At 50.3% G+C, this 15,630-nt stretch overlaps 1 protein-coding gene across 4 annotated transcripts; it reads right to left on the bottom strand.

Moving 5' to 3' along the window:
* Positions 1 to 302: 302 nt before the first annotated feature.
* On the bottom strand, positions 303 to 13,744 carry LOC131414832 (palmitoyltransferase ZDHHC19-like). 4 transcript variants are annotated; one of them, XM_058556043.1, is made up of 8 exons: positions 8,996 to 9,155; positions 8,530 to 8,651; positions 7,857 to 7,996; positions 7,258 to 7,430; positions 6,758 to 6,863; positions 1,260 to 1,345; positions 714 to 917; positions 303 to 333 (listed from the first exon to the last, which is right to left on the bottom strand). In XM_058556043.1, the coding sequence occupies exons 1-8, from the start codon at positions 9,139 to 9,141 to the stop codon at positions 303 to 305; spliced, it is 1,008 nt and encodes a 335-aa protein (XP_058412026.1). In that variant the 5' UTR covers positions 9,142 to 9,155. The 4 variants fall into 4 exon arrangements, 1 of the variants encoding a protein (XP_058412026.1); XR_009222239.1 differs by lacking the exons at positions 303 to 333; positions 714 to 917; positions 1,260 to 1,345; ... (2 more) ...; positions 7,857 to 7,996; positions 8,996 to 9,155 and adding an exon at positions 13,273 to 13,744 and having other exon boundaries at positions 8,624 to 8,651; XR_009222240.1 differs by lacking the exons at positions 303 to 333; positions 714 to 917; positions 1,260 to 1,345; ... (3 more) ...; positions 8,530 to 8,651; positions 8,996 to 9,155 and adding exons at positions 11,695 to 12,182; positions 13,273 to 13,744.
* Positions 13,745 to 15,630: the final 1,886 nt, after the last annotated feature.

Genomic DNA, 15,630 nt, shown 5'->3' with positions numbered 1-15,630 from the left:
TCTCCGGGTGCAAATGGGTGAGAGGCAGATCGAGCCGCCTCTGGGGCCTGAGCAGCAGGGGCCACACTGGGCTGGCCGGCGTGCATCTAAACACAGAGTGGAGGAGGTCAGCTCTCCAAAGGTGCCGGCCCCACACCGCATGACCCACCAGCTCGGGAGCAAGAAACTGTCCAAGGTGCCACCACCCTAGGCAGAGCCAAGGGAGTGGGCAGGACCCACAGAACATCACTGCAGGGGCCCTGTGGGCGGGGCTTGTGAATTACCTTCCCCGCAGCAGTCCTAAAGCTCCACTGCCACCTGTTTCAAACATTGAGCTTCAGGTTAAAAGTTGCCCGTAAATGAATGAATCCGCCCCCCAAAATTATTGCCCACTGGCCTAGTCTCAATCCTCATTCATGGCTAAGGAAACTGAGGCCCAGAAAGGGTAAGGGACTGGCCCAAGGGCAACGAGCAAGTGAGTGGTGTGGTCTCTTCCCTTTGTTTCTCCAGGGACTCCTGGTGTAGTCTGCAGGCCTGTGACTCTACTTTCAACGCTCCGCTGGCCTATGATCCGCCGCCCTCGAGCTCGGAGTGTTCCAGCTTCAGCACCAGCGAAACATGGAGGGGGGCTTTCCCTAAACCTGTACAATCTTCAGATGCCCTTTCCCAACACGACGGGCGCATGCGTATGTGTGGGCACAAACACACACACACCCACACACACGCCCCTTACCTCCTGGAGGGCTGCAGCCGCACCACTCCCTGGGGGATCCTCCCCTGCTTGGTACAGATCCAGAGGTTGGACCTGGCGGCCAGACCCCAGCCCAGGAAGGGCTTCGGGAATGGGCATGGAGGGGCACGTCGGGAAGTGCAGGTTCCGCGTGGGCACCCAGTCAGGCCCCACCACTCTCTGCAGCCCGACAGCTTCGGACATGTACCTGGGGAGCAACAAGCCAGATGGAGGTGGTCGTGACCCTCCTTGCCTGGTGCCCCTCATCTTAGGGAGGACAAGGCCCAGCGCTCGGCACCACGGGGAGCTGGGGCCTGTCTCATCCAGGCTGCAATGCCCTCTACCCCATTTCTTGGGGCAAGAACCCACAGAGGCAAGGAAGTGGGGGCTCCAAATGCTCCCACAAGGCCCTGGGGAAAACCCCAAAACAACAGGAAGAATGAGCGGAAGGACCTGGGAGCTCTGCTAAGGGGCCAGGCGAGATGACCCAGCTTCACCCCACCCCACCAGCCCCAGGGCCACCACTCAGGCCTCTGGTTTGCCAACTCACTTGGGTCCCAGCGCTGCACAAAGTGTCCAATACCAGTTTTTGCCACAGCCAAGGTCGAAAGGGTTGTGTCCATGTAGGTATTGGTACTGGAGGGGGCGAGGGTGGGAAGAGGAGCTCAGATCAAGCAGGACTGGGCAGGCGGCCCCCACTGCCCTCCCTGAGCCGGTCAGCTCCGCCCAGGGCTGCAGCAAGACTCCAAGGGCGGGGAAGCGGCAAGGGTCAGCCAAGGCCTCCCCCAACCCATTTCTGAGGAGCTCTCTCCAAGCGACCCCTGGCCCCGCACCCCCAACTCCTGCCGCCTCAGGGATCCCGCACCACCTGGTACCCCCTTTGGCAGCATCCTCCCCCTCTCTGTCTCCTTTGGCCACACACATCCTCCTGCTGCCTCCTTCCAAATATGCTTTCAGATCTGCCTTGTTCTATCAAGCTGCTCCAAAGACGGCTCCACACCCCGCTCCCCCTTCTTCTCTGCTTTCCCACCACTCATTACTTCCAAACTTGTGCCTTCACTGAATTTCACTATCTGGAAGGGCAGTGCTTTCGGGCCCAATCATATTTCCTACCCAAACTCACATGGCCCCGGAAATCGGGGTTCAAAGTCCTGAGCGCCTAGTGCAGTAAAGGTCAAGACGAAAGTTCAAGTCCTCTCCTGGACACACTTGACCCAGCTCTCGTCCTCCCCGCCCTCCACCCACCAGCCTCATCCCCTCCTCCTCCCCAGCGCAGGCCGACTCTCACCCCGACTTCAAGCGCCCTAGCTACAAAGTGCTGGTCACGACCGAAAGGGGCCCAGGAGCACATCTGCCCACCACCAGCTCTCCTGTGTCCCATGCCCCTGTCACAAAGACGTTGATCTTCAACACTATTCTCCACCAAAATGAACCAGGACCCCAGGCAGGGCAGCTGAGCCCTGGGGGAGGAAAAGTCAAGACAGCTCCAGAATGCCCCATTGTGGCCAAAACCAACACCAACCATTGTGAGAGTTTGAGTTCTGCGTCCTTTAGGGTGTTTAAAGCATTTAAGGGAAACTAAAAGCTTAAAAGACTTTGATTAAATTTACATTCAAAATTTCAAATTTAGAGAAATATATTTTCATTCATGAGATGTACATGGAGCATAGGAAAATGCTGATTATTCAGTGCTTCAAGGAATGATAGCTGTTGAAGGAATTTGTAAGAACTGACTAATACAGCAGAGCACCGTGCTCCCCCACATGGCCCCTCTCAGCTGGGAACGGAAGCCAGCAGCTCTCAGCTTCACACACTGTCCCCTCTCACTGGCTCCAGACCCGGGTCTCCTGCTCCCATTGGGAGTCTCCAACGCCCTCACCCTCCACAGGCCCAGAGCAAAGTGGGCGTCTTCTTGTCCTGTCTCCTGCCCAACTCCCTGCTGCCTCTGCTCTCTCGGTTCTTCCCCAGGGTTTATGGCATCAGGCTTCTCTCTCTCTCTCTCTCCCTCTCTCTCTCTCTCTCTCTCTCTCTTTCTTTCTCTTCCTCCCAAAGCCGCATGCATTCCTTTGTCTGCAGGTTCACTCTTTGCTCATAAATATGTTGATGCTTCAACAATGTTCCGGGCACTGCGCTGGGGACAGAGGACACACCATGAACAACAAAGCCAGTCGTAACTTTCAGGGTGGAGAGGGCAGCTGGGGGTGGCAGAGCAGCAGGGAGAGGGGATCAGCGGGAAGAGCAGGCAGCCTAGGGCAAGACTCCACGGTGCAGGCCGAGGAGCATCAGCCAGGTGAGCAGAGGGAGCGGGACCCCGAGAGCCTGGGGCAGGGCCCATGGCAGCTGCGTTCCGTTCCCCATGGGGCTGTGTGCGGCCAGGAAAGATCAGTCTGAGGACTGCCCGCTGGCTGTGGCCTCGTGGAGAGCGCAGCATCACCGTGACAGTGAGGACAGAGGCTAAAGTGGGATGAGGAAGGTGAAGAACGATGCTAGTGAGCACAGCCAACTCTGTCAGAAACTCCGGCTGTGCCGAGGGGAGAGTATGACAGTTGGAGTGGAGGCCTGTGACGTTAACGGAGATTTGCTTTGTTTGTAAGATGAGAGAGACATGAAGACATGGCAATGATGATGCCAAGGAACGGTAATAATAACAACAACAAAGTCTAGGACACTTACTTGTACCAGCCGTTGTGCTATGTGTCTTACACATATTAACCCATGCGGCCTCCTTTTACAGATGGGGAAACAGAGGCACCAGGTGGCCAAGCAGTACTCCTAAGATCTCCATGTTGGCATGTTGTGGAGCTGGCAAGTGAATTTACATGGTCTGGCTCCAGAGCCCTTACTATGAACCACTAAGCAAGTGGCCCCAGCAGAAGCTGCGGTCAGGCGATGCAGGCGGGAAGGGAACGAAGTGGAGGTGTGTGAAGGATGCCTGAAATGGGATCTGCAGGTGATGGGAAAGAGCCCTGCCTGGTGAATCACAGAGTGCAGACCCCAGTCGGGCTTCTTAAGGGTGGAGACCCCGGACTAGAAGAACCCCATGCGGAGCAGAGCAGGGGGCGCAGGGTTAGGTCCCGACCCGAGGCTGAAGAACCATAGGATGTGGGAAGGGACAGTGCTGCCCAAGAGAGGCTGAAATGATGGACTGAGGATGGAGAGAGAAGGCATGCAGACAACAGGGGGCTGATGAGGAAGGGATGAGCAGAGGCGTCACACGGGAGCTGTGAACCAAATACGGGGGGAGCGATGGAGTGGTGATGGGAAGGATGGGAGGAGGTGGGCACAGAGGGCTCCTCTGTCCTTTCAGCTGCCTCGGTGTCTCCAGCCCCTCCCTCATCACTGTGGCCCACTACAGTCTTCCTAAAAAAGCCTTTACTCAAGTCCCTGTCCTGCTGAAGGAAACCCACGGCAAGGATCTCCACTTTTACCACTCCACCTGCCACTGTAGCAGAGGGCCGAGACAGTGCAGGAAGACAAGAAAAAGAAATAAAGCCAGACACGCTGGAAAGGGGGAAATGAAACTGTCCTTATTCACAGATGACATGAATTTTGAGGTAGAATCAACAAAAAGGCTACTAGAACTTATAAGTCAATCCAGAAAAATTCCAAGATCCGAGACAAACATACAAAAGTCCACTGTATTTTCTAACAATAATAAGCAAATGTAAATTCAATTTTGCAAAAAATTTATAAGAGCACAAAAAACAAGGAAATACTTAGAAAACATCTAACACAAGGTATGCAAGCTGTATATGCTGAAAACTACACAACACTAAGGAAAGACATCAAAGAAGACCTGAATATGGAGAGGTATCCCATTTTCGTGGATTAAAAGATCAATACTGTTAAAAGGTCCATTTTCCAAAGCGGTCTATAGGTTCAATGCAATCCAAGTGAAAATCTCAGCAAACTTAGTTCTAGCAATTGACAAGCTGATTCTTAATTTATATGGAGAATCAAAGGAACTAGGATAGCCACAAGAACTCTGAAAAAAAGAACAAAGTTGGAGATGTCACATTGTGTCATTTCAAGACTTCATAGAAAGCTACCAGTGAAGACAGTGTGGTAGTGGCAACAAAAGAGACAGTTCAGAAATACACCCACATCTATATAGTCAATTGATTTTTGAGGAATGTGCAAAGACAACTCAACAGAAAAAGGACTGTCTTTTCAACAAATGCTCTTGGAACAACCCACACGCAAAACTATAAGTCTTGACTCATACCCTGCTTCATATCCAAAATTTAACCCAAAATGAATAGGAGGCCTAAAGAGAAAACCTAAAACTATAAAGCTTCTAGAAGAAAACATAGGAGAAAATCTTGGTGACCTCGGTTTAGGCAAAGATTTCTTAATTACAACACCAAAACACAAGCCATTGAAGACAAAACTGAAAACGCTCTTGATCCAAATTGAACACTTCTGATCTTGGACAAATACTGGCAAGAAAATAAGGTCAAAGGCTGTGAAAAGACTGCAAAACACGTAGCTGAATCTAGCAGATAGAAAGAACTCTTTAAATCTAATACTAAGAAGACAACATAATTTTTTGAATGGGCAAACGATTGGAACAGACATTTAATCAAAGATATACAGATGGCAAATAAGAACATGAAAGGATGCTCAACAGCATTAGTCACTAGGAAGATGCAAATTCAAACCACAATGAGATACCACTACACGTTTCTTAGACTAGCTACAACGGAAAATCAGAAAACAAAAAAAGGTGACAATGCCAAATGTTAATGAGGATGCAGAAGCAACTGGATTTCCCATGCACTGCTTGTGGGAATGCAAAAGGGTACAGCCATTTTGGAAGACAATTTGGCACTTTCTTATCAAGTTAAACATTCAGTTACTGTCTAACCCAGCAATGCCACTCTTAAGAATTGACTCAAAGAAATGAAAACTTATCTTCCCATGCCTGTACACGAATGTTTATAGCCACTTTCTTTATGATCACCAAAACCCAGAAACAACCCAAATATCCTTCCGTTGGCAAATGGATAAGTAAGCTGTGGTACATCCATATGAGGGAATAGTACACAGCAAGAGAAAGGAGGAAAGAACTCCTACGGGCAGCAATGTGGAGGAATCTCAAATGCATTATGCTAAGTGCAAGACACCAGACTCAAAAGGCTATGATTTCATCCACACGAGACTCTGGACAAGGAAAGACAAGAGGGATAGAAGACAAATCAGTGGTTGCCAGGGGCAACAAGTATGGGGAGAAACCCACTACAAAAGGGGCTTCAGAGAATTGTGGGGGGTGATGGAACTGTTCTAAATCTTAATGATGGAAGTGGTTGCAGGACTGTATGCATTTGTCAAAACCTAAAAATTGGTGAATTTTACTCCATGTTAAATAAAAAAACAAAACCTGTCCTGCCTTCCAGGTTTCCACCGCACCAAGAGAAGGCTCCAGCTGACTTTCGTGCCTTTTCCATCTGGCCCGAGCCCAGCAGTCCACTTGATTTCCCATCCACTTTCTGCTCCAATTACAACTGTCCCCTCAGCATCCTCAACATTCCACAAACTTTCCGGCTTCCCTGCCTTTTTGCAAGCTGTGCCCCTCACCTGCAACGCCCTTCGCTCTGCCTTCTGCCCCCAAACCCTCTACACCGCGGTCCTCTCTGAACTCTCCATTCCCTCTGAGTCTGCGCTGCGCTGCACAGCACAGGGCAGGCCCCTCTCTCAATGTGCACGGGCGAAGGGCGGGAGATTCTCTGACTTCAGGGGCCTTATCAACAGGAGCGCAGGATGGGGCCTCCCTCACCTCCATGCCCGGCCTTCAAAATAACGGATGCGCAGCCTAGCACTCACTAGGCCCTCGACGCAGTGCACCTGGGAGGGAGAGGGAGCCCCGAGCCCCTAGAGGAGGTGAGATCTGAGCTGAATCTGGGCCTCAAGGCCTCACGAGGCACCTTCAAGGGAGGTCAGGCCATGAGGACCAGGGCGGGGGAGAAAGGGCGGAAAGTGTGGAGGTCCTGAAGGCCCAAGGTGACCGCCCAGAGACCGCTTTCGTGGCGCCCCCGGAGACCCGCGTACCTTGTCCTCGTAGGAGCGCTGGGCGGTGCTCATCGACCTGGCCTTCATCAGCAGAAGCACCAAGAGAGGCACCAGGAAGCCGGCAGCGGGGACCACTACGACGATGCTGCCCACGAGCTAAGGAGCTGTGCCCACAATGGACCTCCCGGGCCCGGACCCTCACCCCGACTCCGGCCCTGACAGACCCGCGCACGACCAGCCAGTCCATCCTCTCCCCACCCACCAACCCCTGGTAAACCTCACCCCACCCTGCCGACCTGGTCTCCGTGCCGCCCTCAGCGTCCTCCATCCAAGACCCCGCTAGATTGCCCACGCACCGCAGTGCCTCCTAGCCCCACCCATCGCCTGGACCCTACCACCCTCCCCTGGTCCAGACTGGTCCTCCCCAGGGGGTTTCTCTCTAACCCCGCCCACCACTCGCCCGCCCCCGGGACCCCGCCCTTCGGCTGTCCTCGCCCTAGCCACAGCTCGCCAAGTGGACCCTGCAGCCTGGTGGATACGCGATGACCTTGTCAATGGAGAAGGGCAGGTGGGTGGTGCGCAGGAGGAAGACCATGCAGGTGACAAGCATGGAGCCCAAGTACAAGCATAGGCACAGGAGGAGCAGGATGAACAAGCCCAAGTTCCGGTGACCTATGCAATTGTTCACCCACCTGCAGTGGTGGTCGAAGTCCTGAGCGAGAGGGAGAGGGGGCAGCGTTCTGGACACCAGAAGAGGACAGGTCAAGCTCCCCGGGCCAGGCCTACAGCCAGCCGTGGGGCCCTTGGGCATCTAGTGTCAGCCAGCCCTGGGATAGGACAGGGGTGCCTTTCCTCCCCCTGGCCTGACCAGGCTCAGCATAGATGTCGATGCTCCTGGGCATGTCAGCACCTGGGTCGGCAGGGGCCAGCCTCCCAGGACAGGTGCAGGCAGGGAGGCAGTGAGCTGCATGAGTGACCAAGAGTGGCTGGGAGTTACTGCCACCCTTGGCCTTAGCAGTCCCGGAAGTGGTTTGAGGTCTGCTACTGGTCCCCTGTGCAAGTGGGCCTCCTGGTCCCAGGCAGGTGCAGAGCGGGTGGGGGTGTGGGCCAGAAGGGGGCAGATGAGAGGGGCGCTCACCTCCACACAGATGTTGCACCAGGGGCAGTGGTAGGTCCGCGGCGGGCGGTGGAAGCAGCACTGTGGGCACCACTGCAGGCGGAAGGCTATATGCTTCGCCCAAACCACACGCACCGTCCTGGGGCCCTGTTCGTTGGAGCCTGGCATGGGAAGAGGATTGGGCAGCGGCAGGAGCCCTTCGTCACACTGCTGCTGCCGGGGTGAGGGCCGCCCCGCAGCATCACTGGCCTAGGCAAGGAGGTGTGCAGGGGAATCCTAGTCCGCACTGAGGAAGCTGACCAAACTCAGAGAGGCTGGCAGTCCAAGGGAAGGTAGACGTCCAGCCAGAGGACTTCTGTGAGAACGCAGGCCTTTGGAACTGTCAGTGATGTAAGGAGTGTGTGCAGTGGGAAGGAAGAAGACACAACTGAGTGGTTGCCAAGAGCTGGCTTCTCTTCCCAGCCTGCCCTGGCTCTGCCTCCAAGGCAACTGGAAAGCCTCCAGAATCCTGTTGTACCGCATCTCGGTGGCTTGGGAAATGAAGCAACAGAAGCAGGGCCCAAGTGAAGGGGATGTGGGGTGACGGGGTCTTGAGGCCCGAGGAGGGGACAAGGGAGGAGCACTTTAGGAATCTTCCCTGCACGCAGGACCCTTTAGGGTGCTACCTCCTTCTCCCAGGGGCCCGAGAGCTCACCTTGGTGCAAGATACCAGGGTCGGAGATGTTTAGAAACATGAGAATGCCGAAGGTGAGGACGAAGAGGGGTCCTGTGACAACAGGAAAGGCCCACTCCCCATTCTGGGCCAGCCATCTGCAACTGAGACCAGAGCAGGACTCAGCGCTGACCCTGGAGTCCCAAAGCTCCGCGCGGGACTCACTCCACCTGGTCCGGACTCACAGACCTCAAAGCCTGCTCTAAATAGCCAGGGCGGTGACAGACCCAGAGAGGCTCCACCAAATGTCACCCAATACTCCTAGCCACCAACAGCTCCCAAAGGCACCAAGCACTCTATGCCTCTGTGCCTTTGCACATTGGTTCCCACTGCCTAGAATATCCTCCCTTCCCTGACGCCTCTTCTGCACTTCCCCTGTCCGGACTCTCATGATCTGTCTTCCTTTCTGACTCTGTAAGAAACCTGCCGGCTTGTGTGGGAGACTCACGGGAAACCAAAGAAGAGTCCACTGACAGCGACCAGCAGGACTCCACTGAAGGCAGCGAGCAGGCTCGGGACGAGCCAGGGAATTGGGACCTGAGGCGGGGGATGGCGCCCCTTCGTGAGGGGCATGCCATCCTCCCAGAGCCGCATGGCCGGACCTCTGGTGCCCACAGGCTCCCTCCCTGATACTGGCTCCGAGAGCCCTATGTTCCCAGCGAACGCTGAGGCCATAGTGAGCTCAGAAGCCTCAGCCCAGGGTGGAAGGCAAGAAGTCCCAGTGTGACATCACAGAGGATGAGGAGAATGTGGACTAGGGGTTCTGCAGCCTGTGACTGTCACTTCCCACAGCAACCACCCCACCCCCACCCGTGCTGGGGACTGAGAGGTCCTGCCCCTGTGAGCTTGGCTTGCACACCACATGAGATTACACAAACACATGGGGAGAAGGAGGTGATTCCAATCTCCCTCTCAGGCAAAGTGCCAATAGAAGCCAACAGTGCTCATTGCTCATCTGTCTGCAGTTTTTCCTTTGGACTCTTCTAAAATTATACTTTGGGGGAGGGGGCAGCAAAATAATTTCGCAGGCTTCCTCTTTCCAGGCTTTTCATGACACAATTCTGGTCGATGAGATATAAGTGGATGTGTGTTCAGGGTTTCTAGAACAGCTTTTGCCTTCCTGATAAAGGGAGAAAGGACACAGGTGGCACAGCTCTGTTCCTTCTTCCTGTCTTGAACCTAGATGTGCTGGCCCGGGGGGCCCCTTTGACCCGTTAGCCAGCCCCTCAACAAGCTACACAGACAACATGTGAGGACCTTGTTGAGTCACTGCCCCAGCCTTGACTCCTTCCCCCTGAGCTGCGTATTATTTGAGAAAATAACTGGCTTCTCTCTTACGTGCAGCTGACAGTTGTCATTCGTTTTAGCCACTGAGCGTCTGAACCCCTCTGTGTTTGGAAGATTCCCCCAACTGGGACCCAGGGGCCACCAATGAGCCTCAGAGCATCTACCACCGACCGACTGGGGAGTCTTGGCCGACAGGCAGCCACCGCACTCATTTTCAGAGCTCCTGCGTGTTGAAGTGTAGTGGCCATTTTGGAGGTCACTTCAATTTCAACAGTGATTGTATTACTCGTGGACATGGGCCAAATATGTATTTCCAAGGTTCCTGCTTTGCTTTAAAAGCTTAGGCTGATAGTGAATGGGAGTAATTGAACTAGAACATTCTGAGAAAGTTAATTTGATTGAAAACAGAGAGCAGGGGACGGACCTGTGGCGTAGTGGTTAAGTTCGACGTGCTCTGCTTCGTCGGCCCAGGCTTTGCGGGTTCGGATGCCGTGCACAGACCTACACCGCCTGTCAGCCTGACTGTGGTGTCGACCCACATGCAAAAGAGAGGAAGAATGACACAGTTCTTCGCCCAGGGCTAATCTTCCTCAATCAAAAAAAAAGAGGCAGATTGGCAACGGATGTCAGCTCAGTGTGAATCTTCCTCAGAACAAAAAGAAGACAGCACAAGTCCCTCATCAACTCACAATGATTGTTACTTTTAGTTTCTTGTCTATAGAAATGTTATGTTTCTTCCTGATGTTCAAATTAAGAGGTTGAAATCCATGTAGAAGAATATTGTCTTTTAATTTGCTTGATAAAATTATATTTTAAAAACTAAAGTTTAAAGCTTTAGAATTTTCATTTGTCAGAATTTTGTATAACTCTATATTTCTATGCACATTTAAAATACGTACATACAGAGAGATATTAAAAACTTTTAAAGGTATATGTATAACAGAGAGAAAGAATTGGTAGCCTGCAAGAGAAATGACCTTTGAATAACAGTCTGTTGTCAACACGATACAGTAAAAAGTCCTTATTTGCTTTCTGCCTATTCCACCCAGTGGTAGACAGTCATTATCTCAGCGAAAACCTAAGTGAGTCATCTGAACGGGGTCTATTCACGTACATGCTTTTTTGCTGTTTTGAGACATGTTATCACCATAGACAATTCTAAACAAATTAGTAGAATGATAGGAGAGTCCTCACTTCTAACAAAAACGGAAAATGCTGAATGTTTGTCATGGTACCTTCTGCTGTGCCATGTAAAGGGCTGCTAGTCTGATGAATAACACGGCCAACACTATGACGCTTTCTTATCCTCAGGCACCTGGACTCATGTAGAGCAACAGCTCTCTGATGTTGCTGTTTTCTGACGCTGAGCTCCAAATTCAGAAGAACAAAATTGACCCTGTGTCTTTTTGGCTGCTAGGTACACCACAGGCTGGCTCCGCCATCTCAGAACCCATGACATGGCACTCTCAAGCATCAAAGAATGTGAAAAACATAGAGATAGAACGAGCGTGCTCCATATTTTCTTCGTGTGCTCAATGACATTCTAAGCACTGCCTTACTCATTGGGCCCACATTGTGGGGTAAACTGATAAATTAGAAAGATGATTTCATGTCGGTTTTCTATTGGTAAAGTCTTATCAATGTGAATAAGTTTTCACTAATTTGGATCCTCTTGCAGAGTCAGGAAGAGCACATTCCAAGTCAAGTGCACGGCCCAACACAGAGACTGTCAACAAACTGGCCTCTAAGAATATATATATATATTGTTTTGGAGAGGAAGATCAGCCCTGTGCTAACATTTGCCAATCCTCCTTTTTTTATTTTTATTTATTTTTTTGCTGAGGAAGACTGGTCCTGGGCCCACATCCGTGCCCGACTCCCTCCACTTTATATGGGACGCCGCCACAGCACGGCTTGCCAAGCGGTGCGTCGGTGCGTGCCCGGGATCCGAACCGGCGAACCCTGGGCCGCCGCAGCAGAGCGCACGCACTCGACCGCTTGTGCCACCGGGCCGGCCCCATAAGAATATTTTATTCCTTGGTTTACAACACTTATGTCAATTGGCAGCCATTGTGGCACACGCTTTACATAACAGATTCCTCAGTGTTTTCACTGCCCATTAATCCATTTTCTCCTCAGATTAATTACCAGTTAAGTCTTCATGGAACAATTACAGGGACCCATGCACTTATGTACCTCACCCCCATAGAGATTCCACTCTCCTCCATCTGATAATGTTGGCCTCTGTAAGAAGTTGCCCTGCCTTGTCATCAACACATGCTTTCTCTGCTCCCTTCATTTTTGCCTGAAGGTCCCTGCCAGAAGCTACTGGCCAGAGATTAGGTCTTCTGGAAGAAAATCAGAGAGGTGCAGCCTGAGAGAGGGATACAGAGAACAGATCCATGCTTACAGCCTTCCTAGAAGAAGCTGATGTGCCCACCAGAGCACACACCGGGGGGATCTGACACTCGGGACTCCAGGACTCCAGGGTCCAGCAACAGATGACTTGAGGAACACAGATTGTTGAGCCTGGGTTGACAGAAAGAGAATTCACAACATATGACTGAGTGACGCCCATGAGGGAAATCTGACGGTGCCTATTTGTTTCACAATTTGTGGCTTCTTGTTTCAGAATTCTGTGGACCAGTTTTACTGTTTTCTTTTCTGATGAGCATACAATAAGGTCCCTTTTTATACTTTGTGTTCCGTCTCCAAACCCTGAATTTCACAAGCTATGACCATGACTATGACAATGGTCAAACTTAGCTGACTATTGCTGTTTAATTTAAATCTTTCCTTGATTGACATATTCATCCAAAATATATGGAAAGAACGATCCTTTTTGAAAGAGCAAAAATACTTCTTCACCTGGGCCCACCTATCGGAATCCGGGCACAGATCATAAGAGTTCCTCCACACTATCACGGTGAGGCTGAATATGGAAAGCTGTGAGTTACAGCTGGAATTACAAGCTAATGAATTCTCAGGAAAACTTTACAATCATGCCCTAATAAGTGGAATCCAGGGGAGTGCTTTTGCACAAATTGAAGCCTGGGACTATTCCAGCTGCCCTGTGAACCTTCTGGGAAACATTTAAACTGTGATGTGTAGAGAGCTCCACTTGTTAGTGTCATGATAACTCTACAGGAACTTGAACATACATTTACACACAGACACTCAGGAGGCTGCTTAGATACACACAGTGCCTTTACTGAGTCCCTGTACTGATCACGGCAATGTCATTATTGTCAAAGTTTCCATAAGAACCAGTTCTCTTACCTAATTGAATACATCAAATCTGTTATCATGCCCATGACTGAAATGTCACTTCTAAAAATAAATTTCATTTAATTAGCGATGACCAGCCCACAATGAGGGAATGAGCAGTATACCTTATAAGTAGAAACATGCTAAAAATCCCTCCCAGAAAAATGGTACCTGTCCACTGGCTTTATAGACGGCACGTCAGGAACATTGGACAGCGTGGGGCTCTCAGAGAACACCTGGAGGTTTCTCACTACATGCCTGTAGCGACCGGCAGCAAAACCTGGAGGAGAAAGCACACTTGATCTCGACCTTGGAATACACAAGAAGATAGGTTCAGCAAAAAACTATATCTGGAATTTGGGAAGCATCTAAGTGACTCTCCAGGCAGAGTTTAATTCTCTAGTCTTAGGGTCTTACAGCTCTAGATCTCTGGCCAGAAATCAAGGAGGTCTTTGGGTGTCTTTTACTTACACCTCTTCCTATTTTACATAAACAAAAGAGCCCAAACAGAACACGACATGCACAAGTTGAAAGCCCAGGTCCTCCCAGCACATGCGCTGCCACCGCTGCCCTGGTCGCCGTGAGGTTTCGTTTCGATATCCTTGCCTAAGGGAGGAAACAGGCATAAACAAACAATATCAATGTGTGTAAAAATATAGCTGCTAATTGTGACTGTGTATGTCTTCTAAAGATTAATTTACATTCATGATAATTTCCTAATTATTCCTAATTTCCACTTCCTATAAAAACTGTAAAGAGGTAACATGTTCAATTAATGATATTGTCAAAACAATACAAAACAAAATACCACAGCTGAGATGGAACTTGAAACATTCGCTCAGTGAAAAAGAGGTATTGGAGAAAGTTGTGTGAAAACCCGATCTGGGACATTTTGCCTGTGATAAATCGCTAGCTGCTCCTGGGGAACAACTAGTGTGCTTGATCAAATCTGGTAGATTTTAATCAGATTAAGATTTCTTCTACGCAGTTACCAAGAGGACCCAGCCAACCGTCCATCAGAGGTCACATTGTCTTGAACAAGACATTTATTTGACCCCTTTCCTTCTTTTTCTTTCGTTCTTTTCTTTCTTTCATTTCCTTCCTCCCTCTCTCTCTCTTTCTCTCTCTCATTCTCTCTTCCTTTCTTCCTATTAATGTCTTTGAGAGAACTCTTCGAATTGGACTGCTTAGACTCCTCTGTCCTCGCAGCAAGTTTGAAACGAAACCTGCACGCATGCTTGTAGCCAATTTGTAGAAAAAGTTGTACTGTTGTACTGTCTACAATAATTAGACACCACAACCTCCTGGTTTTCCTCCTCCTTTATTTGCTGCTCTACCTGAGTCTCCTTTGCTGATGCTCCCTCCTCTCTGACCTCTAAATATTAGAGCACCCGGTGCTCTTCTCCATCTCTGCTTCACTTCCTAGACCATCTCATGTGGTCCATAGCTTAACTACTCTCCATCTGCTTTCAGTTCCCAAATTAGTATCTCCAGCCCTGTCCTCTCCCCTGAACTCCAGACTCATCCTTCCACCTGCTCAGACGACATCTGCACTTGGTGTCTAACAGGCATCTCACATTTCACCTTTCCAGACTGAATCCCTGGATTCCTTCCTCCAGAAACCTACTCCTCCCTCAGTGCTGTACGTCCCAGGAATTAGGACCATCATTCACCCTCCTGTTCAGATCAAACCCTTAGAGTCACCTGACTCCTGTCTCTATCTCACATCCCACCTCCAGTCCATCAGCTCGACATTCAAAACAAAATCTCACGAGTCCAAGCCATCACCTTCTCTTGCTTGGATATTGCAATCCCTTCCTAAGTGACCCGTGCCTCTTCCTCCCTTGACCCTTAATAGATTCTGCTGCAAATAGTAGCCAGTGCTCCTTATAAAGCTTAGATCACGGCCTCTGCTCAGAAGCCTCCAATTGCTTCCCGGCTCACTCCCGGTAAAGTCCGCACTCCTTACTGTGGCCTTCAGGCCCTCCCTCATCTGGCCCCACTCACTTCCTGACCTCATCCCTAACTGAGTGTTAGGAATGCTCACTCCATGCCAACAGGCACACAGCATTCCCCGCTACAAATATTCACAGAGCTGGCTCCCTCACTGCACGGAGTTCTTTGTTCAAGGGGTGCCGTCTGCCATTATCCACATGCCTGCATCTCCTATGACACCCTTAGAATAGATTCCTAACTGTTGGATTTGGGTCAATGAATGTGAACATTTGAAACTTCTTTTGCATAGTTTGCAAGATGCTTTCCTGAAAGTTTGCACACGTTTATACTACCATTGTGAGCATCCCCATGCCATAAGACTAAGATTATAATTAAATATTCACATAAAATAGTTTCACCAGTTTTATAGATGACAAATGATATGCTGATCTTTTCATTTATATCTTCTTAAATTACTTATGAAATTAAATATTTTTATACACCTGTAGGTCATTTTATTCTAGTTGTTTTGTTAATTGCCCTTTTATATCTTTTAGCACTCACATTTCAAGTTTATATCTTGGGGTATTTTTC

Source organism: Diceros bicornis, chromosome 15, assembly GCF_020826845.1.
Source record: "Diceros bicornis minor isolate mBicDic1 chromosome 15, mDicBic1.mat.cur, whole genome shotgun sequence".
NCBI lineage: Eukaryota > Metazoa > Chordata > Mammalia > Perissodactyla > Rhinocerotidae > Diceros > Diceros bicornis.
The sequence above is the reverse complement of the archived record's forward strand: the minus strand, read 5'-3'. Positions and strand labels throughout refer to the sequence as shown.